The sequence below is a fragment of the Eublepharis macularius genome, chromosome 19 (genome assembly GCF_028583425.1).
Source record: "Eublepharis macularius isolate TG4126 chromosome 19, MPM_Emac_v1.0, whole genome shotgun sequence".
In the NCBI taxonomy this organism is placed as follows: domain Eukaryota; kingdom Metazoa; phylum Chordata; class Lepidosauria; order Squamata; family Eublepharidae; genus Eublepharis; species Eublepharis macularius.
In genome coordinates, this window is record NC_072808.1 from 25167210 (window position 1) to 25191453 (window position 24244).

Below are 24244 nucleotides of genomic sequence, written 5' to 3' on the forward strand. Positions count from 1 at the left end.
CTTCTCTTCCATTAAGAGTTTGTAAGCAAGGTGTGTGTGTGTGTTCTTTTGTGCCTTGTCTCATACGGAATTTGTGTTGTGTGTGTTGTCTTGCCGAGGCCCGGCACTGCTGTTTTTTGGGTTTTCCAAATGGAGCTGTCTAGCCCTCATGTTTCCCAAAATACTTGTGCCAGTGTTCGGGGTGACGCTTCTGTGATTTCCCTCCTTCCAACCAAGCATTTGACTGGTCTGCCCTTCAGGTCACTCGTGTACCACCTTTCATCAGATTCCAAAATTCAGTATGTTAAAAAGTTTCTTTAATGAGTTTCTTTTAGCATAAAAATGACTCCTATGCCTATTTTTTAAAAATAGACAAATCTGATAATTCTGCAAGACATATAAATAGCATTTGGGTCGTTCATTAATTGTAAGAATTTACTTCTACGATTTCTAGAGACTGGGTTTTTTTTTCTGATTATTTTAAGCCAGCTGTGCCCTGACTCTTCAGTAGTTCTGTCCCATTCCAGAATAGGAAAAAGGAGGTCTGCTTTGTGGGTATGTGTGTTTCCTTCTTCCTTTATCTATGAGGTCTTTCCTGGCAATATTTTGCAGTCAGTGAGTGCTGCTGAGCCGAAGCCAGACATTTGTTGACAAAGGTTTCAGTCGCAGACAAGTCACATTTTCCCAGCATGGAGACAACCACGGTCCTTTGTTGCTGGGAAAATGAGGCTCATCTCTCACCTCTCTTGCGGAAGCGAGTGCTTGCATGTCACTGGTCTAGTGCCTTCGACAGCATTTCAACGTTTCCCTTCTGCTTCACACTGGAGCGGTATTTCCAGTAAGCTAAATTTTTGATAAGTCGTTTAAAAATTCTGCAGATGCTGAATGCTCACTGCTTTAGAACATAGTGTCTGCAACCTTTTAAAAACAAAGCAACCCCCCCCCCCCAAACACCAGCAAGCCCTCCCCTTCCCCCCACACCCTCTCTGTAACAGGGTCAGGTCCCACCTTTTACTACATTTGTTTGGTTTCTGTTTCAGTAGCAGCAAACTTGCTATTTCCTCATGCATTGTGGAGGTAAAGCTGGCATTAGACAGATGCTAGCATCATTTCTTAAAATCTAGAGGTTTGTTTTGTTGTCTAGGAAAGCCCCATGGGAGGCTGTGTGCGCTTTGGGAAGGTCAGGATGGAGTTGGGGGGTGGGTGGGATTATGATAATTATGCCATCCTTCAAGCAGGTGCAAGCCAGGGTTCAGAGTGTCCCAAGGGTGACACATGGAGCCAAGATGTGTGCACACGCAACTGATCTCCTAGCAATAGACCGAGGAAGTCCTCCTGACACATGTCCCCAAGGCTTGCATCTCAGCGCCGAGGGAACTGATCATGCCTGTATCCCTGCCATATGGAATGTCAACCGTCAGTGAGATGCAGCCGCCTCTGGGGTGGGCTGCCACAGCTGTTGTCTCTCAGCCCCATAGCATTTGGAGACGGGAAGTAAAGGAACGTTCTGTTTCTGGTTGAAAACCTTGGGCGAGGGAAGAGGGGAGGGTATTTAAAGGAGTGGAGAGTGGAAATCCTTTCAGCTGAGCTGCTGCCCAGAAGCCTGATAGGAAAGAATGCTCCTTTGAACATGTCCGAATTCTTAGACAGGAAGGATGGCCTAAGTGCGTCTGCGAGCAACAGAGAACTGTCTTTCTTCAGGAATGACCAAGAAAGAGCAAGAGAAGGGCCCTGCTGGGATTTGAACTTGTGGCTGTCTGGCAGACCTGAATTTAAAGATGCTGTTTGAGTTGATAAAAAAGGCGTAGGTGGCTTGGGGCCGGACTCTGCCGCGCTTTGTCCCCTGGATTCAAGGCATCCGTCACTGAGCTAACCAGCGTTTGAAGGTCGCTGTGTTGTCAGAACAGAGGCCATGATGGTGTGTTGCGTGCGGGCATATAATGCGGCCGTGCTCACGGTGGTATGTTTTTGCTTTCCTGGTGATCTAGTTTCCTCAGGAGTGCCCATGCTGAACACTAATTGTGGCTTTTCAGTTGGTGTATTGCTTGCTTCCCCCGGTAGTGAATATTGCTTATAGAGGTGTTTGTAAATTGCCTGTAGCAATTCATATTTATTGTGATTTTTAAAGTGCTGTTTGTGGAAGGTTTTTTTAAAAAACAAAAGAGTTTGTTGCACTTTGATCATTTGATGCAGAGGAGTGAGCCGTGTTAGTCTGTAGTAGCAAAATCAAAAAGAGTCCAGTAGCACCTTTAAGACTAACCAACTTTATTGTAGCATGAGCTTTTGATGCATCTGACGAAGAGAACTGTGATTCTCGAAAGCTTATGCTACAATAAAGTTGGTTAGTCTTAAAGGTGCTTCTGGACTCTTTTTGATTTTGATCATTTGCACACCCTTGTGCAACACACACCTGCAGTGCATTATATGCTCTTTTATTCTTTTTCTCACAATGAACCTTGTAACATGCCATTGTGTTGTTATGTCCAGTCGGGCTTTCTTTTCATGCTAGTATTTACACTGTATTGTTTAGTATTTTTCAGACGCTCTGTGTTGTGCCCTTCTGGCAGCTTGTTGCATGCTCAAGGGTAGGTTTTCAGGAGACCGGTGTTCTGTGTTCATTGTGAGTTTTGCCAGTAGGGCATTTCCCCCCCACGTTGCTTATTCTCCAAAGTTCAAGCTACATGGAAGCAGGAGGAGTCCCACTCCGTGACCGTCTTCTGTCTCTTCCCACCCCTGTGGCAGTCAAGTGCCTTTTGCTAACTACTTTTGAGCCTCTTAAGACTCAAGAAGACCCCCCCCCAGGGAGCAATTTTGCTGCTTCTTCATATTCTGTGTGTGTGTGAAGGCCCCCCCCCAGCTCCATGGTAGTTGTGACGGTTCTACCACCTTTGTGTGTGACTTTTTAAAACAGCTCCAATGTGAATCTCTTGAAGTGGGTCGTCACCACAGATGTCTGCTGCCCCTCCCCAGGTTCATGTGGTGAAATGGTTTTGTGAAAGGGCCCTGGCAAGTCACTGCATTATATAAACCACCAATTGCCTGATTGTGAGCTTTAGAGAAGAATAATTTTGCCACATGAATGTTTGTGGGAGAAGTTACTTTGGGGCGATCCTTCTGCCTGTGACTTGGCCATGACAGAGGGTGATGCACAATGGCAAAAAGTGTGCGCTGTGACCTCCCCACTTTGAGTCATACCTCCAGCATGAATCAGGACAATGCGCCGTCTCAATGTCAGTCTTTATTCTCCATGCAGGGTAGCAATGTCAACCTATTTTGCAGGATTGTTGCGTATCAATCAATACAAGTGTTTGGTTTTGCAGATTACTAAGCGCCTTCTGAAAATCCCAGTCACACCTTTTTTTTCAGGGGAGGGTGGCTATTCACACCCATTTTCCTCCTCTGCCGTACCATTTTCTCCATTCCTATTCCAGGATTCCAAACAATCAGGGATCACCGAGTGAGTGAGATAACATCACGACAGTACATAACCAGTTGGATCTGACTTTGGAGCATCATCAGAGAGGGCTGTGGAAGCATCGCCCTCATGGGAGAGGGAAGTGAATGTACCCTGTATTGCCTACACCACACAGGCCTGAGCTCTGTCCTCCTGCACTGAATGCTGAGGGCAGATCTATTGCCTGTCCCTGATGCACAGTACAGCAAGGCAGGGAGCTTCTCCTCGATTACGTGGCAATGCAGGCTTGTATTTCCTGTCTTGCTGTGCAGCACTGTGAAAGGTGGGTAGTGAAGCCACCCTTGTAGTACAGGCATGGGTTCCCTGATGATGCTCCCTGTGATGAAACCGCCCTCACAGCTCAGTGCCGCAAGGCTAGGAACGTTACCTGATTGTCTTGGCAATGCAGGGGTGAATTCCTTTTGCCTCCACGTCTGTGTTCAGAGGCACATTGGAATGCACGTTCAGAAAGGCATTCCCGTTAAACAAGTATGGGTTTGGATTTGCAGGGAGGAGGTGGGGCAAGATGCCCTGCGTTGTGCCCCCTGAAGAGTGCACGCACGTGCTCTGTTTGGGAGGAAGGAGCAGAGTGTGATGGTTCCCTGCTCCTGTCAACGCCGGTCAGGGTAAAAGGAGGGGTAGGCAGACATGGGCCGTTTCCACACGTCTTACCTGCCTGCGGAACATCACGCAAAAGACCCGGAAGACAGCATCTTCTCGCGCGAAATCGCTCCAGGAAGACGCTGTTATCTGGGAGTTTTGTGAGAATCGCGCAGTGTTCCGCAGGCAGGTAAGACGTGCGGAAACGGCCATGCTCTCAGCTGCAAACGGGGATCGCCACTGGAGCGAATGCCCGTTTTGTAGTTAGGAGAGGCAGGAGAACAGAGTTCTTTTGTGCAAGGTCAGCTCCCCATGCCCTCTGGGGCATCCCTCCCGTCAGGAAATGGGACATTTTCTTGGAGGTCCCTGGGACATTGCAAAGACCTTTGGGCAAATCTCTGGGGGAGGTGTCGCGGCTCAGTGGGAGCGCTCCTGCTTGGCATGCAGAAGGTGCCAGGTTCACTCCTGGCATCTCCAGTTAAAATGACCGGGCAGTAGGGGATGCGAAAAGAGCTGCCCCTGAGACCGTAGAGAGCTGCTATCAGTCTGAGTAGACCGATGGTCTGATTCTGTGTGAGACAGCTTCCCGTGTTCACGTGTTCTTGTTCCTAGAAGGTACCGGTGTTTATACAAGGCCTGGCCAATTATGAGGCTTCACGTTGTCTTCCAGTCACAGCTGTTAATGTTCCATATCCCTGTTCCCCTCTTAAACCTGAAGACCTGAGTCCATCGAGTCCCAGGTCGCTGTCTAGCTTGGGTCTGAGGCTCGGATAGTGGAAAAATGGTAATACAGACTGACTCCTACTTGAGAATATTTTCCCCCTCAGTTTCTTGCCTAACTTCTGCCTAATAGGTTCCAGTGTTCATAATTACTTTATTTTGTGGGATTTTTTTTTAGCTCTCTCTTCTTCCAAGGGGGTCAGGACAGTTTACGTGAACCTGGCAGTGGTGGGCTGGAACTGATGACTAGTCCAAGATTACCCAGTGAGCTTATGAATGAGCCGGGCTTTGAATCCAAATCCGCATTGCACATTATGCTGTCGTGAGCACATAACTAGATGTAGAGGAACAATGACTGGGGAATGAAAAGTAGCGAAGCACCATGTTTTGCGTTTCTTGGCATGGTGGGACTTTAGCCCCCTGTGCTGACTTCATGATCTTGGGGATCATAGAAGACCAGAGCCGCATAACTTTGTAGCCTGTGAAATAAGAATGCCGTACCCGCCCCCCCCCCGCCCCCCCACACACACACCCTGCTCCCTAACCATGCATGGCAGCCAACTAGGGGCTAAATAAAACTGCTGGTTTTCCAAGAGTGTGTGTGGCCTCAAATGCTAGGCTGGCTATAATACCTGGCTGTGTCTACCTTGGTGCCCTTCAGTTCCATTGGTTGGGCGTCATGGTTGCTATATGTGTGTGTTATGTGTTGTCAAGTCGCCTCCAACCTATGGCGACCCTATGAATGAAAGACCTCCAAAGTGTCCCATCATTAACAGACGTGCTCAGATCCTGCAAACTGGAGGACGTGGCTTCTTTTATTGAGTCCAGCCATCTTTTTTTAGGTCTTCCTCTTTTCCTCCTGCCTTCCACTTTTCCATGCGTCATTGACTTTTCCAGAGAATCTTGCCTTCTCATTCATAATGTGACCAAAGTACAGTAGCCTCAGTTTTGTCATTTTAGCTTCTAAGGAGAATTCAGGCTTGATTTGATCTAGTACCCACTTACCTGTCTTTTTGGCTGTCCAAGGTATCCGCAAAACTCTCCTCCAGCACCACATTTCAAGTGAATCAATTAAATAACATATATAAATAACATATAGAACATGTGCTGAAAAAACATGCAATATGATGGCGTACTTCATTGCCAGTTTTGCTACAGAGCAAGATTCGGGTCCAGCAGCACCTTAAAAGCCAACTAGATTTCCAGATCCAGAGGATGAGCTTTCACGAGTCAGAGCTCCCGTCGTCAGATACACCAGACTCTTGAAGCTGATCTCCTGGAAATCTAGTTGGTCTTTAAGGTGCTGCTGGACCTGAATCTTGCTCTTCTGCTGCAGACCAACACGGCTGCCCACCTGAAACGGTCATGTTTTGCTAGGAGTGTTTACAGTAGACCGAAGCATTTACTGCTAGGCCTTCAGACTGGGGGGCTCTTTCAGCCAGGTTATAAACTGAGGGTGGGGGGGGGAGGGTATTACAGGCAAGAAAATGCAGCGGCCTCGGGAGGCAGATTTTAGGCATTCGTAGAATCATAGGGTTGAAAGGGACCTCTAGGCTCATCCAGTCCTGAGGACCCAAGCTGGATTGAGAGCGTAGCAGTGCTGTCCTGCAGTTTTGTTGTCCAGGAGAACTTCTTAGTAATTAGCGGGAAAGGGAGGAGCATTGTTTCATTTTCCTGACTCAGGCACCGGAGAGCCTCGGGCCAGTCCTAGCATGGGTGTGTTTTAGGCATTGTAATGCATGCACTTAAAGTGATCTCTGGTATGGTACAGAGCCTGCGTGCACAGCTCTCTCTACACCGAGTTTTTATTTATGTATTCAGATCCATTTCCATCCTGCCTTTTCCCCCAGTGGGGACCCAAAGTGGCTCACCCCATTCTCTTCTCCTCCATTTAATCCTCACGACAACTCTGTAAGGCAGGTCATGGCGAGAGAGTGTGGCTGGCCCAAGGTCACACCAGCAAGCTTCCAGAGTGGTGATGCGAATCTGGGTCTCCCAGGTTTTAGTCCAACACTCTAAACATGACACCCCACTGGTTCTCAGTCAGTTGACCCTGCAGTGCACAAGACCCGGGGCGGGCGGGTACTGTTGGGCATATTTTCGGGTCTCTTCTCAGTTCATGTGGGGTGACATTTAGACTTAACAAGTTTCTGGACACCCTACAGAAAACTGGGAATAATGAACCTTGAGTGTGGGCAATGAATTTGCTGCAGAAGCCCAGAGTGTCCTTGGCAATTAAATTGTCATGGAAAGGGTTCTATGAAAGGAAAGAAGTTGCTGGTGAAGACCTGAGGCTTTCCTGAAGTTGGAGCCTTATTCCTAGTTTCCCAATACCTGTTTTTTTGCCTTCAACTGTGAAGGTTTTGGACATAAGCAGGTTATGATTAGAGATTTAATTTTTCCAAAAAATTTGGAGCTGGGGGTGGGGGTGGGGGAAGAAACTTTTAATGGCAAAAAACCAGCCCCAAGCTTTGGAGAAAATGGAAATATCTGTAATACGTAGCAAACCTAAAGTTATTTTTACTGTGATGGCCATAAAATGCATAATTCATAACTCTGCGGGCATGTAAAATTGTACTGTTTGGCATATTTATGAAATTTAAAAAGCAGAAATTTCTAGTTATGTTCAAACAAAATTACAAATATTATACAAAATTACAGCATTAGAGAGGAAGCCGGAAACGGCTGCAACCTAGGCAGTAGGAATGCTGCAGTGATTTTTTATTGAAGCGTTTTACTGTTATGCTGCCTGTTTTACGTTTCTACTGTGATCCACTCTGAGCCTAGTTTGCAGGGAGAACGGAATACAAGTGGCATACGTACATACATACATCGTGGGGAGATCTTCTGTGTTCCTTTCCTAGTTTTTCTCACTGCAATAATTGGTGGGAAATCCGGGGCGAGAGGATTCTGGGGTTTGGTCCCCCATTTTTTCCCCCAATTTTCCCCTTAGGCCTGCCTAGCAGTCATTGTGTTGAACATGAAGACCTGATCAGGTTTCCCGTGAATAGTAGTCCTCCCTCCCTCTTTCTTCTACAGCTGTGGTTAGGAGGAGGACCACCTTTTGCCATCTTTGGGGCATGGAGTAAGGGTCACTGGGTGTATGTGTGGGGGAGGGAGGTATTTGGGGATTTCCTGCATTGTGCAGTGGGTTGGACTAGATGACCCTCGCGGTCCCTTCCAATCCTATGATTCTATGACCCTTTGGTGGGTCTCAGAATCCCACTTGCTGGGGTTACCACCCCTACAGAGCCACCGTTGTTCTTGGCTTTTGGAAGGACCCACTGCTAGTGCCTGTGGTAAGAGAGCAAGAGCACACCGTGCCTCCTGCCTCTCCTTGCAGACATGCTAGGACTGAGTGGCAAAACTCTTTAAGATTAGAGACAATTCCTTGTTCGCCCGAGGCTGTCTTCCCCCGCAACAGCTCTCCCTTGCCGCCTTTCTCTTTCCCCTGGCGTACCTGTCCCCAATCAGTCGCCCAGTGCTCTGCGCATGCTTTCAGTGCACAGACCCTCTTCCCCATCGGTGAAGTCACAGCTCTTCTGCCACGTCTCTAATGCTACAGGACTTCCTGTAACGTGTTTGCTGTGCAGTGGCTCCCATTCTGCCACCTTTAAAAGTGGGATCTCAAGTCCAGAAGGGCTGAAAAGTGCTGTTCTCCAGCAAGCCAGTGCAACTTATGAGCCTCCAGATCAAACGGAGGCCCCCCCCCTCCACCTTGTACCATGGCCAGCCCGGGGGCTCAGTAGCCTTCCTTTTTCACTTGCCAAAGCAGTGGGGTTGCCGAACACTTAGGAGGCCTTGGTAGGCGGTTGGGTGGCTGCATTCAGCTTCGTGGGTCACGAGTCATGCAGCTGAGCCATTGGGCTTTATTTTAAATTTAAATTGGGTGTGGCTCCTTTTTAAGCTGGCTATGTGTGAGGATGTGCTTTTAGCACTCAGCTCCAGGGGGAGGGAGGGGTGGGGGTGATTCATTAGAAGTGGCAATACAGTGTTAAAACAGGGACTAGTTCATTAGGCTGATTGCAGCTCTTAATTGTGTGGTGCTAGCTCTGTAATTAAAAAAAAGAAGCAAAATGAAAACATTTTTAAAAGCAAAGGAAAGAGCAGTATCAAAAGCACTTGTGTTTGTTTTTGCTATTGTGGATTAAAAATCTGCGGGGATATGCATGAGACCACACCCCAGAACTTCCGGTATGGAGGCAAGCCCTGTGCAGCCATTCCAGATCACTGTTTGGTGGCCCACCCCTCCATACCCCAGCGGCTTGTTAGAACCAACTTGGCACGGGGCTTGTATGTGTGGAGCCCATCATTCAATGTGGCACAGTTAAGTGGCTAGTCGAATGGCACCCTCCAGATACACTGTGGTCAAAGGGTCCAGCTTGCAGATCTACCTGTGTATCAATGTTAGCTGTCACACACAAATAGCGGGCAGGCCAGCATGATTCCAGGCCCCACTTGCACAATGAGTTCTTGCGTAGGGCAAAGCTTGTGGCGTGAACGTCTTTACTAACCAAATTTGATTGCGATGTCTGATGTTTAAGGGAGATCACTTTATTTCCTGGCCTACTTAAATGAATATGGTAGTTAAGCAGGTGATCGAATACCACTCTTGAGCGTTGGCAATTTGCTTAATAGACAGCTGTTTGCGCTTCACAGTTGTACCTACCCTGAGCATACAGTGCTCGGAATGGAGCTTAGTTGATTTATCCTTGTTTTGGGTTTTGCAGCTTGCAACTCGGAGTTAGTTAACATGCTCAGTTCAAGGTATTGGTTATCACTTACAAAGCTCTTCATGGCCTTGGTCCAGCATACCTACAGGACTGCCTCCCTCTCTATGCTCCTCTGTGGCAGCTTCGCTCTTCCGAACAGGGTCTCTTGCAGGTGCCACCCTGCACGTGGGCGAAATCAACAGCAGCCCATACACGGGCTTTCTCAGTGGTGGCCCCTACCCTGTGGAATGGCCTGCCTGAGGAGGTCAGGAGAGCCCCCACTGTCCTGGGTTTCCGCAAACTATGCAAAACCGAACTATTCGAAAAGGCTTTTGACTCAGATAGGAGGGCGGTATTGTAGCGAGGGGATCTCCGATGATCCACTGATGAGTCAGGAGCCGTAGACTTCACCACTGTGTTGTATTGGATTCCTGCTAATGCTGATGTCTTTGTGAACTTGTATCTATTTACCGTATGGTGTTGTTTATGGAAATGTTCCTGATATTGACTGTACTAATCTCACGCTATGTAATCAGCCTTGAGTCTCAGTGAGAAAGGGGGACTATAAATAAATAAATAGGGAACAATACTATATTTCCTCATCTAATCCATGTTTGTAAAAAAACTCACTGTTGGTGCCTTTTCATGAAACCAGTGTATAGTTTCACAGATAGGCAGTTGTCACTCGTTAATTTTGTGGAATTCATATTCCATCACCTAGAGAAGCTCTCACCCCCCCTCCCCTCCCCCAAGAATACTGCTTTTCTCTGCACACAGAAACGTACTGGAGTGGATCCAGCCGTCCTCCGTGTGGTCTTCTTGCAGCCTAAGGAGCCTCGCCTTCTTCCAACCTAACTGGAAGAGCCACTTAATTTGATAGAACGCTCCTTTGTAGAAGGACGTCAGCCAAACAAACAGAAGGAAGTATCAATATGGCTGCTACTGGAGAGTTTGTCCAGGTCATTTAATAGGTCATGTCAATTTACTTAGGTTTTGATGCAGCATGGTTCCAGTTCTTTATCTGATTTCTGCTTATTTCTAATTCTTATTGTGGTGTTTATGGGATGCATCGTTTATTGTCTGTCCCAGCCATTGATTGTGTTGACTCACACGCTGTAATCCTCCTTGAGTCTCCATGAGGAAGGTGACTATATACATACTATAAATAAAATTAATTAATTAATTAATAAACGTTGATCAGAGGAGAGGTAGGATAAGGATAGGATCCACCCCGTTGTTACTAGGAAAATACCATTATTTCCCTACTACAGAAGCCTTTGTGATGCCTGAGATGTGGCTGTGTGATTGTCATGACCACCTACCTATTGGCTAGTACCTGTGACGTCACTGATGGCATCCAATGCAAGAACTCCTTCATGTTCCTTACATCTGAACCCTTTTTCCTCCATGGAACTAAAAGCGGTATACCACGTGGTATACTTTTGTCTTCTCAGCAATCTGACAAGAGAGATTAGGATGCTTCATTGCAGCTAGGGAAAGGCACCCAGCGAACTTGGTTGCCCAGCAGCAGTTTGAACCCAAATCTCAGTCCAGTTCTGAACATTGGTCTCAGGGTGTAATCCTGATACAGACACAGCCTCCACAGGTTTGCCATAGTATATGAAGTGATTCTCCGGCCATCATGGCAGATTACACAGTGACAGATTTGCTAGCGGTCCACCCAGGACAGGAGTATCTTGGTGGGTTTCATTTTGAAACGTGGCTGCTACATGGGGTTAGTATTCAGACAGCAGTGGTTCAAAAATCAGCAGTGGGAAGACGAAGCAGAGTGAAGTGGGGCTGGGTGGAAGAGGCTGACATCCTGACCTTCAGTGGAGAAGAAGGGGGGGGGGCGCACCAAGTCAGGTCAAAGCGAAGAAGAAACAAAAACTGGTACAAAGAGAAAATTCTTAGTGTTGTATAACTCCTATGCGTTCCGCCTCAGCTTCATCAGGGGGATCTTCAGAATTCTCCTGGACGTCTGTTCTCTGTGTGCACTGATTGTGATGTCACACAGTCAGTGCACCATTTTTTGTTTCTTCTTCGTTTTGATTCTGACCTTCGGGACCAAAAAAGGGCAATATGTGTGTCTCCAGTGCCATCAGAAGATCCCTGAGGGGGCAGCAGGAAACTCTTGTCGCTTCCAGTTGGCTGGGATTGGCTATTCTGTGACAGGAGTCAAAGGGGTAATGTCAGTGTTATTGGGTCACTGTGGTGTGGTTTTTCAGCTGTCCTCGCTCTTCTTCCGTATTGCTGTAATCCCTTTTCCCTTTTCCACAGCGTGGAAGGAGATCCGCCGGGAAGTGAGACAGGTGCTATAGCGGACAGTCTGGGCAGTCAACCTTCGTACCGTTGTGCCCCCGAGGTGACCAAGGTCGAGCACTACGATTTGGCGCCGTCGTCGTCCTCTTCCTCTGTCTGTCACACACCATCACCAGGGCTGCCGTGGGCCCAGCGTGCTCGGCTACAACCAGCCAGTGTGGCGCTGAGGAAGCAGGAAGAAGAGGAAAGCAAGCGCTCCAAGGCGTTGTCAGACAGCTATGAGCTCTCCACAGACCTTCAGGACAAAAAGGTAGTAGGTTCTGTTGTGCTCACAACTTGTAAAGGGCTGGGGAGCCCTGACTACACCCAGGGGACCTGTATATCGCCATGTGTGACCTTACCGTCATGAGAACTAATGTGGAAGGCCCTGCTAAGCACAGGACACTTTGGAATACTGGTTCCTGCTCAAATCTCTCTCACTTTCCCAGGCTATTCCAAGCCCTTCCCAGTGAGAAATCCTGCCGATAAATGTTTTCACTTTGTACTCAACTATCTCCAAGCTAATAGCCAAGTTCTGTGCCCATGTGATAAAATCCCACAGCAAACAGCAAGGTCATACATAGAGATGTACTTTTTCCCTCCTCTTGACTTGACTCAATGATTTTAATTAACATGTATTTTCAATTGTGTGATTATTATACCTTTTACATGCTGGAACTTTATATGGTCCCATTTTCTTGAGACTGTTGTAAATATATGTTAATGGTTCTTAATGGTCGTAGACCTCAAACAAATACGTTGAAATTTGTTCTGGGTTCCTAATAGGTTGGAAGCCCAGCAGGGTGAGATTTCTCTCTTACCTTCCCCCAAACTTTGGTGACTATGCCAGGAGGGAGGGAGGGAGAGATCTGTGAGGCCAGGAAGTCTTTAACAGCAAGGAGAAGAAACCGAATGAATGCCTATTTATTTATTTTTAGAAAAACATTTATGTCCTGCCTTTCCCATCAAACAATGTTAGTTCGTGGTTCCTTCAACCAAGAGGAAAGACGGGGTGTAAATATTTTAATAAATAAATAAATAAGGTGGCTGATAAAGACCTGCCTGGCAGGAAATAAACAATTAAAAGATGGACTAATGAAGAATAAACTGTTGCTAGTCTCATCCTCAAGGTAATGCTCCATGTATGAGTTTTCTGCCGAATGCTTGCCTAAACATCTTTTCCAGAAGGAGGCCAGGATGCGTTTGAGCCCTGCTCCTGCCTCCGGGAGGGTCTTCCGTAAAGCCAGGGCCACCCACCACTGGGCGTGGACGGATCTGTGCAGGGACTGACGGGCAGCTCAGAGGGAGGGGTTCAACCCGGAGGAGGCTCTGGGAGGATCTTTTTTAAAAAAAAGTTTTATTTAGAAGAAGAAATAGAAATGGCAGCAGAAAGTCCATAGAATCCTATATAAAATATCAAGCACTGCATTGGAGCTACGTTTCAGCTACAACAAAGAAGTATATTCAGTATATGTGACAATACAACTAGCTGATGTAATAGTTCCCCTCTCCTTGAGTGCTTATACCTACATTTTAATATCAATAGTTTTTAATCAGCCATCTCTTTCATATTTTATACTCAACATTTTTTTAAAGTCTGTGTTTTGATTACTCTCTTTACATATTAACTATTAATTTTTCTTAATTTTGAGCTAAATAATCAAAGAAATCTTTCTACTTTTCTGGAATTCTGATATTGGTCTGTTGTGCACATAGGAAGTTAATTTAGCCTTCGATGCCTGTTCGTACAGTTTGTCTATCCACTCAGGACTATTAGGGCAAGATTCTGTTTTTCCATTTTGCTGCATATAGTACTCCCGCAGCTGTGACCACATACTGGAAGAGTTCTCCCTGGTTTTTTGTAACTACTTGGTAGAGCCCCGTGGCGCAGAGTGGTAAGCGGCAGCACTGCAGCCCAAGCTCTGCTCACAACCTGAGTTCGATCCTGGCGGAAGCCGGGTTCAGGTAGCCGGCTCAAGGTTGACTCAGCCTTCCATCCTTCCGAGGTCGGTAAAATGAGGACCCAGTTTCCTGGGGGTAAAGTGTAGATGACTGGGGAAGGCAATGGCAAACCACCCCATAAAAAGTCTGCCAAGAAAATGTTGTGATGCGACGTGTCTCCCCCCCCCCCCCCCCCCCATGGGTCAGTAGTGACTCGGTGCTTGCACAGGGGGCTACCTTTACCTTTTTACTTGGTAGAATATTTAATAACATATTTTTTGGATTCAATTCAAACTTGAGTTTGAAAATCTTCTGCGTCTCTTCGTGTATATTTGTTCTGGGAGGATCTGAATCGGCGCACAAGCCCAAGTGGAAATGAAGGGAAGGGGAAGGGGAAACGTTCCAAGCGGAAGCGGAAACATGCCCGGAGCTTCTGTGCCCCTCACTGTGGGGTTTTGTCCAGGTGCTCCTTAGAGCCAGTTGTGCTTGCTTCCTTGGTTTGCATGGTCCCCTCCAGACTGCCCGTGTCCTGATTCTCCCGTCTACTTTCCCCTTCCTTCCCTCCCCCCCGAATCCCCCCCCTCCGATCCCCTCCTGATTTTCTTCTGCTCTCCACAGGTGGAGATGCTGGAGCGGAAATATGGGGGCTATTTCCTAAGCCGGAGGGCAGCCCGCACCATCCAAACGGCCTTCCGCCAGTATCGCATGAACAAGAAGTTTGAGCGCCTGCGCAGTTCAGCGTCCGAGAGCCGCATGTCCCGGCGGATCATCTTGTCCAACATGCGGATGCAGTACTCCTTCGAGGAGTATGACAAGGCCCAGAGCGCCCCTTACTTTGAGGGCAAGCCCGCCTCGCTGGATGAAGGGACTATGGCCAGCGCTCGCCCGCACCTGCTAGACCGGGGCCTTCCCTATGGCGGCTCCTGCCGGGCTGGCTTGGAAGGTGGCTCCCTGCATTCCTCGTCTGGGGGCTTCTGCAACGATATCACGGAGCTGGAGGACTCCTTCTCTAAGCAGGTAGGCCCTGCCCAGCTGTCCCGCTCTGGTCTAGTCTGAACTTGCTTCTCTCCTTCCTCGGCCTTTATGATTGTTCCTCTTGGTGCCTTCCTTATTTTGCAGGGACTCCTTGAGGCTTCCCCTTCTCTGTGCCTCAAATCCCTGTTTTCGCTTGACTGCCCAAATCATAATGGAGGATCCGGATGTAATTTCCCTGCTGGATTCCATCACTTCACTTGTAAAATGAGGGAGAGCCCAAACCCATTTCTAAACGTTCCACTGCCATTAAAAACAAAACAAAACAGAGATGTAATTGACAGATAAAGGGGCGGTTATTGAGGCTTGAAAGAGCCCTGCTGTAGAGAGGGGTGAGCCTCTGGTATGAAAACGCAGTTTTATCATTTCTCCAGTGATGCAATAAGGATTTATACATAGTGGGTTCAGATGTAAGGGCAAGTAATTTTTCTTCATGTTCATCTGATATACTAAAGGCTGTGGTCATAGCTAGGGGTGGCCAGTGGGGGAATCCCACCCCTGGGAAGTTCCAAGCATCTTCTTTGAAGTTTCAGCTTTCGGTAAAATGGAAAGGTGAGCCTCTGACCCTTTTCTTTACGGAGATACGTGAAAATGTGTGCGCAGAATATTCTAACTCCCACTCCTGATTTTGAGAGATCAACAGGGCTATATGCCTGTAGGCAAGCTCTGTGGCTTTTATCTCTGCATGATGCCTTGCTTGTATTAGCTGCCTTGCAAATATTAGTATTATTAGTAGTAGTCGCAGCGTTGCCAGTAAACTGGTGTAGCACAACAGCTCAGCAACTGGGCTCTTCCTCCTTTGAATCTTCCCTCTGCAATCAGTTCACCAGGATGACTTTTAAGTAAGCCCCCCCTCCCCCGTCACCCATTCACAACTTGAGTCATAAGGGTTATAATGGAATGATATGAGAAGTACTTTGAGCCCTATAAAATATCCTATAAATATCAACAACCTGGAGGAAAAAACACCCTTCTCTTCCCCCCCCCCCCAAGAAATTTAATGTTCTTTGCCAGTTGACTTTATTTACCTCCATGCCATGAAAACCTTCCACTACCCATTTCCACACATTAAATTAAAGGGGAAAGAACTCTACTTATAAAGCCTGGGGGGGGGGGGGGGGAGCTAAAGCTTGGGCTATAGTACTGCAGCTTACCACTCTGCGCCACAGGGCAGTACTTCAGCCCAAGCTCTGCTCACGACCTGAGTTTGATCCGGGCGGAAGCTGGGTTCAGGTAGCCGGCTCAAGGTTGATTCAGCCTTCCATCCGAGGTGGGTAAAATGAGTACCCAGTTTCCTGGGGGTAAAGGGTAGGTGACTGGGGAAGGCAATGGCAAACCACCCCGTAACAAAAAGTCTGCCAAGAAAACATCGTGATGCGACGCCCCCCCCCCCCCCCCATGGGTCACCGATGACTCCGTGCTTGCCCAGGGGACTACCTTTGCCTACGTAAAGCCCTAGGTATTATGAAGTATAATCAAGCAACCTAGGGCACTTGTTTTTCTTGGTTTTTTAAGAACTTATTTGAGATATATATTTATAATTTGTGATATATATGTATATATGATTTTATGCAAATGTTACTACATTCACAGTGCAATCCTAAAAAGCGTTACTCCAGTCTAAGCTCATTGAAATCTATGGCCTTAGACTGGAGTAACTCTTGTTAGGATTGCACTGTAAGGCTGCGGTCTTGAGATAATTTTCCTGGGAGTAAGCCCCACTGAATTAAATGGGACTGACTTCTGGAGTACACCTCCGCGGGATTGTTCCCTAAATAGCACACCATTGTTGTTTAGATGTTTGCTGTTTCTCACTGATAGGGTTCCTGCTACTCACACATGAATGCCACCATCGCTTCTGGGGGTATCCTTGGCTGAGTATATTCTACAGTTTCTTATCTATACCAGACGAGTGCAGATATCAGTCCTGAGTTCAGTAAGTGGTCTCCTGAGAAACTTCATATTTCTAGCCCTTTGAGGCTTAGAAACAAACTTAGGAACCGGTGATCCCGTCTGGTGACATCTCATCTCAGAGAAGGGCCAGGTGTGAGGCCACCAAAATACTGAGCAGAATCTCTGCTGTGGGATAGTAAAGAGTCCAGTAGCATCTCTAAGACTAACCAACTTTATTGTAGCATAAGCTTTCGAGAACCACAGCTCTCTTCGTCAGATGCCAGTTTAGTGTACTGGTTAAGAGTCTAATCTGGAGAGCCGGGTTTGATTCCCCACTCCTCCACTTGAAGCCAGCTGGGTGACCTTGGGTCAGTCACAGCTCTTCCAGAGCTCTCTCAGCCCCACCCACCTCACGGGGTGATTGTCACGAGGATGATAATAACATACTTCGTAAACTGCTCTGAGTGGGTGTTAAGTCATCCTGAATGGCGGTATATAAATCAAATATTATTATTATTGTTTATTTTTATTTATTTCAAATTTCTATTCCGCCCTTCCCACGAGAGGGCTCAGGGCAGATAACAACATATTAAAATACAATAAAAATTCATTTACATTAAAACATCATTAAAACAGCAGTGTGTTTCTATTAATACACATTTAAAACAGGATGGTGGACAGCCTTCACAGGGAGGGTTAAGATTTTATACTCCCCTTTTTTTTTCAGGCCGGTGGAGGCCCAGCCTCAGCCATATGTCTGGCAGAACAACTCTGTCTTGCAGGCCCAGCGGAGGGATAGTAGGTCCTGCCGGGCCCTGATCTCAGCAGACAGAGCATTTCACCAGGTGGGAGCCAAGACCAAAAAGACCCTGGCTCTAGTCGAGGCTAGGCGGCCTCCTTGGGTCCAGGGACCTTGGATCTGATCTGGTACTCCACTGGCAACCAATGCAGCTCGTGTAAGATGGGTGTTATGTGTGCCTTATTTGGCACTCTCATAATAACACGCGCCGCTGCATTTTGCACCAGCTGTAATTTACGGGTCAGGCTCAAGGGCAGCCCCGTGTAGAGCAAGTTACAGTAATCTAGCCTAGAGATGACCATTGCTTGGATCGCTGTAGTTAAGTCTATACCAGTCACGGGTTGACAGGTAAGAGACGTTGCCTGGTCTGCTGCAGATGGAAAAAAGAGGAAGTTGGTTAGAGGTGCTACTGGACTCTTTACTATTTTGCAGCTACAGACTAACACGGCTCACTCCTCTGGATCTGCTGGAGGGGTCTTACTGTTTCTCGTAGGTTTTCAACATACCCCACAGTGAAAGAGCCTTGCAGATACATATCCGCATCTGATCTGTAGCTTTTTTAAAAAAGAGACTGCTGCACAACCTAATCGTGCCGTGGCCCAGCTTCCAGATTTTCCTCTCCTTCGTTTGTGTTCTTTCCCCAAACTTGCTTTGGTATGGTCTTTCTGGAACTGTCATACTCAAAGCAGGTTTGGTCACTCTGTGGTGGGATTTTCGGACCCTTCTTCACACATCAGCACCATTTCCTCTCCCTTGAGCCTGCCGTTCCCGTCTGTTGCCCTCTCTTCCCATCTTTAGCGGCCTTTTTGCTGACTTTTTCTTTTTTTAAACGACTAGCTACTATCTTGCTATAGTGTTATAACACTATAGTGATACAGCAACTGGGGGTGGTGTAGAGCGCCCTCAAGTCAGAGTTGACTTATGGCGACCCCTGGTGGGGTTTTCATGGCAAGAGACTAACAGAGGTGGTTTGCCATTGCGCACGTCTGCAACCCTAGTCTTCGGTGGAGGTCTCCCATCCAGTTACTAACCAAGGCCGACCCTGCTTAGCTTCTGAGATCTGACGAGATCAGGCTCACCTGGGCTATGCAGGTTGGGGCAATACAGCAACTACTGCGTTAAAAAAAAAGCTTGCAAAAAGTCTCCTGGTGGGGAGTGCAAGGGAATATGGAGAGGAAACTAGAGAATTCCCCCATACGTAGGATGCATTGCTATTGAAAATGCCTCTGCATTTTTAGCAGCAGCAAGTACACAACGGGGAATCACACACACACACACACACCCCGCCACCCTTCATGGAAGTAGCTTAAGTTTGTGGGTTACGGGCCCATGGTGTTCATACTAGCCTGGCTAACCAGTGGCATTTCAGCAGAAGCCATTTGTGACGCATAGACAGGCCAAAGAAAAGGCGAGTGGGGGAGAGCTAGCTTTCCTCCAGTTCCAGAAAAGTTCCCCCGTCTCCTCCCCTGGAGATAACCGTTACTCACCAGAGAGGAAGGGGAGAGTGGCCAAACAGGGGTGCCGGAATGAGCAAGGAGGAAGCAGAGAGCCACGTGAATGGATCCCCATCTCCATATTCTTTTCTATAAAGCTTTCTTTGTGCCAGTGCCCTCCTTGTTGCCACGTGCTGAAGCCAGAAGCCAAAGGGGGCTCAAAGACTGCTGCTTGCATCCACAGTGGGCTTTGTGGGGCTTTCCTTGAATTTGTTGAGCCTCGGCAGTAAATCGCCAGGACCGCTCTCTTTTTTGATTTGCTTGTTTTGCAGTGCTATCCATTTATTAATTGTCTCGGTAGCTGGCTCTGTCCCCAAAATGCTCAGGGCTGTGGACGGGATGCACACACACACACCCCTTATCTTCACAACAGCCTTGCAAGTGACCACAGGCTTAGAGAAGGGGCTGGACCAAAGACACCCAAGTAAGCTTTGTGGTTAAACGGGAGCTGGAATCCTGGCCTGGCCGTCTCAAGAGTGGTGCTTGCCTTCTTCATGCTCCGGGCTTTAATGTGTGTTTCATTCCTCATCCCATGACACTAACAGAGCCATCCTAAGGAGAGCTATGCCCTTCTCACTCACTGACTTCCAAGGACTTAGAAGGGTGCAACTTTGCTCAGGACGGGCTCCGTCAGTGCTGTAAAAGATCCCCCCAAGGCATGCTTTGATATATTTTTTTTGCGAATACTTAACTATACACGCGCATTTGCTTAATTTACGCAGGGCACTGAGCTTGGGTTTCCTGGGTGCACTTCGGTCCCATTCCCCCCTTCCTTAGAGCAGAGCACTCGCGGCACTGATCAGACTGCGCCCTGGCTAACTTCCTTCTGTGCCTCCCAACAGGTAAAATCTTTGGCAGAGTCCATTGACGAAGCTTTGAACTGCCACCCACTGGGGCAGGAGGGAGGGCCGGGCGGCCCCTCTTTGGAGAAGAGCGAGTCCAAGGAGCAGCAGGGGGACAGCGCAGCCACTTCTTTCAGTGACGTGACGCTGTACCTGGACGAGGGAGGTCCCACGTCGCCCCTCTCGCTGGAGCGCCCACCCAGTACTGAGCCGCCCGAGTCCGGCGGAGGAGTGCCCATTCCACCACCCCCTCGGCCAGAGTACTGGGGCGGGCCCCAGCGGGAGGATAGCCGGGAGAATGGGGGTGGTAGCCGGCGCAGCACGCCTTGTATGGAATGCCGGGACTTCCGCCTGCGCGCCGCCCACCTCCCGTTGCTGACCATCGAGCCTCCCAGCGACAGCTCGGTGGATCTCAGCGACCGCTCTGACCGGGGCTCTCTGAATCGGGGCCTCATGTATGAGCAAGATGGCTGCAGCCCCCATGGCACCCTCAAGCACCCCGGCGGGCCCACCCGTTCCCCGCACCCGCACCGGCACTATCACCCTGAACCAAACCAGCCACCCCCACCTCTGCCTCTGCCGCCCCCTCAGGCCCCCGGCCGCCTGCCCCCGCCCCCTCCGCCAGACAACTCCGACGGAGACAACGACAGCCTCAACAGCACCACCAACTCCAACGAGACCATCAACTGCAGCTCAGGCTCCTCCTCCCGCGACAGCCTCCGGGACCCTCCCCCACCTGCCCCCGCCACCACCTCGGCCCCCGGCGGGCCCTGCAAACAGACCTACCAGCGAGAGACGCGGCACAGTTGGGACTCGCCTGCCTTCAACAACGATATCGTGCAGCGCCGCCAGTACCGCATCGGCTTGAACCTCTTCAACAAGTATGAGATGTGGGGTGGTGCTGGGGCCGGGCGATGGGTCTTGTGGGCACAGAATATGGGAGTGGAAATTGGGGGGAATACAGGAATGAGAGAGAAGTGCTGGGAGGACGTGGCCTTGCCGGAGAGGAGGCTCTGGGGTGGGGCCACTGGAACAGGCTTAATACTTACGGGTTACATGAATGCCAGCCCTGGTGCTGCTCTTTCATGCGGGGCGGGCCTGCCTGCCTGATCGGAAGCTGCCCCAGTCGATCAGACAGGCAGGAGAGAAGGTGGGACAGCCCAGGCCGTCTCGTGCCTTCTTGGAGGAGGTGGGGGGGGGGGGCTGTTGCCCAGTATAGAACAGGTGCCTGGGGCTGCCCACTGCGCATGCCTGGTGGTGGTCCCTTCGGCTGTCCTTGCTCCCTGCTAGAAGAACCTCCTCCTCCTCCTCCTCCTCCTCCAAGCTGCCCTTGAGCAAGTCAGGCAGTTGGCTGAACGTCTGTCCTTCTGTTGCCCCAAATAATGTCCCGGCCCTTGTGCCTTGTGCACAGGGAACAGCTGTGGATGTTGTCTACCTGTGTGTCGAAAGCAGAGGAGGGCTGGATGTTTATGTTACCAGGAAAGTTCTCATTGGACCACTGCCCTGAGGAGGTGCTGGCTGCCAGGTACCAGCTAAGCCAAGCCCTGGCTGCTGTGCCCACACTGCAGGGCCCTCTTGGCTCAGACCATTGAGCAGGAATAGGGGCTGCTGTTGGCTCACCAGTTGCGTCGTCTCACACAGCTGCCCCTTGCTGTGGATGCAGGGGGAGGCACTGGGTGAGCCAGCACCGCCTGTCAGTGCTATAGCCCGGGCTGAGCTGAGTGGCCCCATTGTTTGGCTTGTCCTCTGGTCTGTGGGGGGTGTGCGCGCACACGCACCTGCCTGCCTGTCGGTCTCTCAAGAGGAGTAGCGCAAGTAAACACAGCACTGAAGTGTGCACCCAAAACCCACCTTGGCATCTTTAAAATATACTGATAGCTTTCTAGTCTTCAGGGTTTCTGCACCCTTCCTCTTTAGCATCCTCTTTGTGTCTGGCCAAAATAACAGCTCAAAATCTAAAAGGCACCCAAGAACTAACTGCAACATAAATGTGGACCGGGGTGCAGAAAAGGAGTAACTCAGTCTCGATCGTGCTGTTTGGGGATTTCCTGCTTGCAGAATTTGAGTATTGGGGGGTTAGGGTGCATCACATCTTGCCCATTGCTCAGCAACCACCATCTACAGTTGTCAAAATTGCGCCATTCCTCCCATCTGGGATGGTTCCATTTTTGCCGGGTTGTCCTCCCTCCTTCCAGCAGAGCCAACAAGCTGAATCAGGGATTATTAACGAACTGTTGGGGGAGGGGGGAGAGCAGCTGGTGAACTGCGCAGGCCTGGAGCCAAGGAGGAGGTTATGCCTTCTTAAACCGAAGCAACGGGCAATGAAGTGCAGGGCCGGCACTTGCTCAGAGAGAGGCAGAGGGCTGGATTTCCACTGGAAACTGATCCTGGGCCCTTCGGGAGGGCTGTAGAGTTTGGTTCCACCTCTCCAATTTTTACCTGGGGTCCCTGGCTGCCATCCGCCTGTGCCCCCAAGAGATGTGCAGAAATTCAGTGCTGCTTTCCACCAAGCTGTATTTCTTGGAGAAAGCTCTCCCTGCTAAAATTTTTGCACATCAAGCTGTTCTGGAACACTGCAGGGCAGGGCCAGCATGAAGGAGGCCCCCTGCGGTTCTTGCTCCCCTCCCACCTCTCTTTCCATCTGTCCAAGGCTGGTCCCTGCTGCTTGCAGCGAAGGCACGTCTTCAGGGCCAAGGCAGGGGGCTGGGGGAAGGGCCTGGCTCTTGGCTTCCCGTTGCTCCGGGTGATTTAATTGCTACTGAGCCAGGCAGCATCTGCTTTGCTGGCAGGATGCAGGAGGCAAGCTCTGGGGGGGGGCGGGGGGGGTTGGGAGGCATCACTTCATATTAAACCAGCTGGAGTCATGACTCACATTGAGGCTTCGGGCACCGTGCCAAGTCAGGAATGCTCCTCCAGCAGTGATCCTTGCTCACTTGTGCCCCACCTGGCAGATGGAGATTGCAGTTTCGTCCAAGATTAGGCTAGGAAAATCCAGGCGGTGCCCTCGATGTGCACAATGATTGACTCCTGGGTGCAAGGGCTCCCCTCCCCCGATGTTTCCTGCATGATGTGTCCCACTGAAATGAGCCCCAAAGCCCTTCTGCGTGCATTCCTGCTACATTTCCACAGGACTTGAGCTGGATTTGCTTGTCTCCCAGCTTGCTGTTCTTTCCAGGCCCCCCAATCCACTGCGAGGAGGAAGTGCCAGCCGTGGCCTAATGGCAGAGCCATCTCTGCCTCAGTCCAGGGCTGCTCTGTGTTCTTTTATGTGCGATCCCTGGAGTTCTAGTACTGTTCAGGTTCTAGATCACCATAGGGGGCAAGAGCAGCCCACATTCAAATGGTATTTGGGGCATACTGTCTCTGAATCAGATAGGTAGCCGTGCTAGTCTGCAACAGGACAGCAGGACCCAAGTCCAGTGGCGCCCCAGAGAGGAAATCTTGTTGGTCTTTGGGGTACCACCAGACTCGGGCCCATCTCTGAACCAATACTCTTCTTGTCCCTTTAGACTCCTGTTTGAAAGAATAACGGCAGCATTTAAGCCGGGGCCTCATTTGGGGTTCCTGATTACTATTCTGTTGAGAAAAAAAATCGTCCTCTTTGATCTGGATGTTCGTGGCATTCTCTCTCTCTCACACACACACCCCATGACTTCTTTCAGCTGTTCTACTCAGCCCCAAGCAGAGAACAAGAAAAGATGTTGCTGACACCTTGTGGTCAGCGGGGAGAACCTCGACACTCAGGCGAATCTAGGTGCAGGGCAGAACAAGGGTGCAAACTAGACAAACTGGCAGATCAGAGATGGGTATCTTTTTATTTAAAAGTCAGCCATAGGGAGGGATTGGTAGAAGCACCACAGCACTGGGCCTTCTAACCCTGCCCTCAGTCCAAGTCCAGTCTCCTGTGGCTGCTTCTCAGTCAAATTAAAGCTGTTCTGATGGGCCCTGAAGTGGCACAAGTGAGAGGGCTCCCATACCTCCCTGCTAAGAGAAAACAAGCACGGCAAGCGTACAGGTGGATTTTCCCTTCGTGTGCTAAGTTTTTTTTTAATTTACTAGCAAGGAATTCTTTATACATGAGAGCATTCAAAAACGGCACCCTTTTCCTGCAGTCTGAAACAGCTTGTTCCATTCTACTGCCTTATCCCGCTGGACACAGAGACCAGGAGAGAGATTTTAGAGCTGCGTTTCCCTTGCTAGTTGTCCTATTTACCCCTTGGGGTTTCGGTTTATAGAACTGGCTGGTCCTGACTGTTGGGGCCAGGGGCTGGGCACTGGCACCCTTCAATGTTGCAGAGTGGAAGTGACGCAGTCGGTATTTATTTATTTATTTTTATTCATGTCCTTTATAGTCTGCCTTTCTCACTGAGACTCAAGGCGGATTGCAGAGTGTGAGGTTAGCACAGTCAGTTTCAAGGACGTTTCCGTAAACGTATTATTCTCACAGGTTCCAGGGGAGCTCTACCCCTTCAGGTGCT

General features: G+C 49.2%; 1 protein-coding gene across 4 annotated transcripts in view; it reads left to right on the plus strand.

Annotated features, from left to right (window-relative positions):
• Positions 1–24244, plus strand: part of IQSEC2 (IQ motif and Sec7 domain ArfGEF 2) — a 113745-nt gene that overhangs the window by 68483 nt on the left and 21018 nt on the right. For 3 of the 4 annotated variants that reach the window (XM_055003284.1, XM_055003286.1, XM_055003285.1), the window contains exons 2-4: positions 11746–12037; positions 14326–14724; positions 19767–20647. In XM_055003284.1, coding sequence (XP_054859259.1) covers positions 11746–12037; positions 14326–14724; positions 19767–20647 — 1572 coding nt within the window. The remainder of the gene's footprint in view (positions 1–11745; positions 12038–14325; positions 14725–19766; positions 20648–24244) is intronic. The other variant, XM_055003287.1, reaches the window with a different exon arrangement.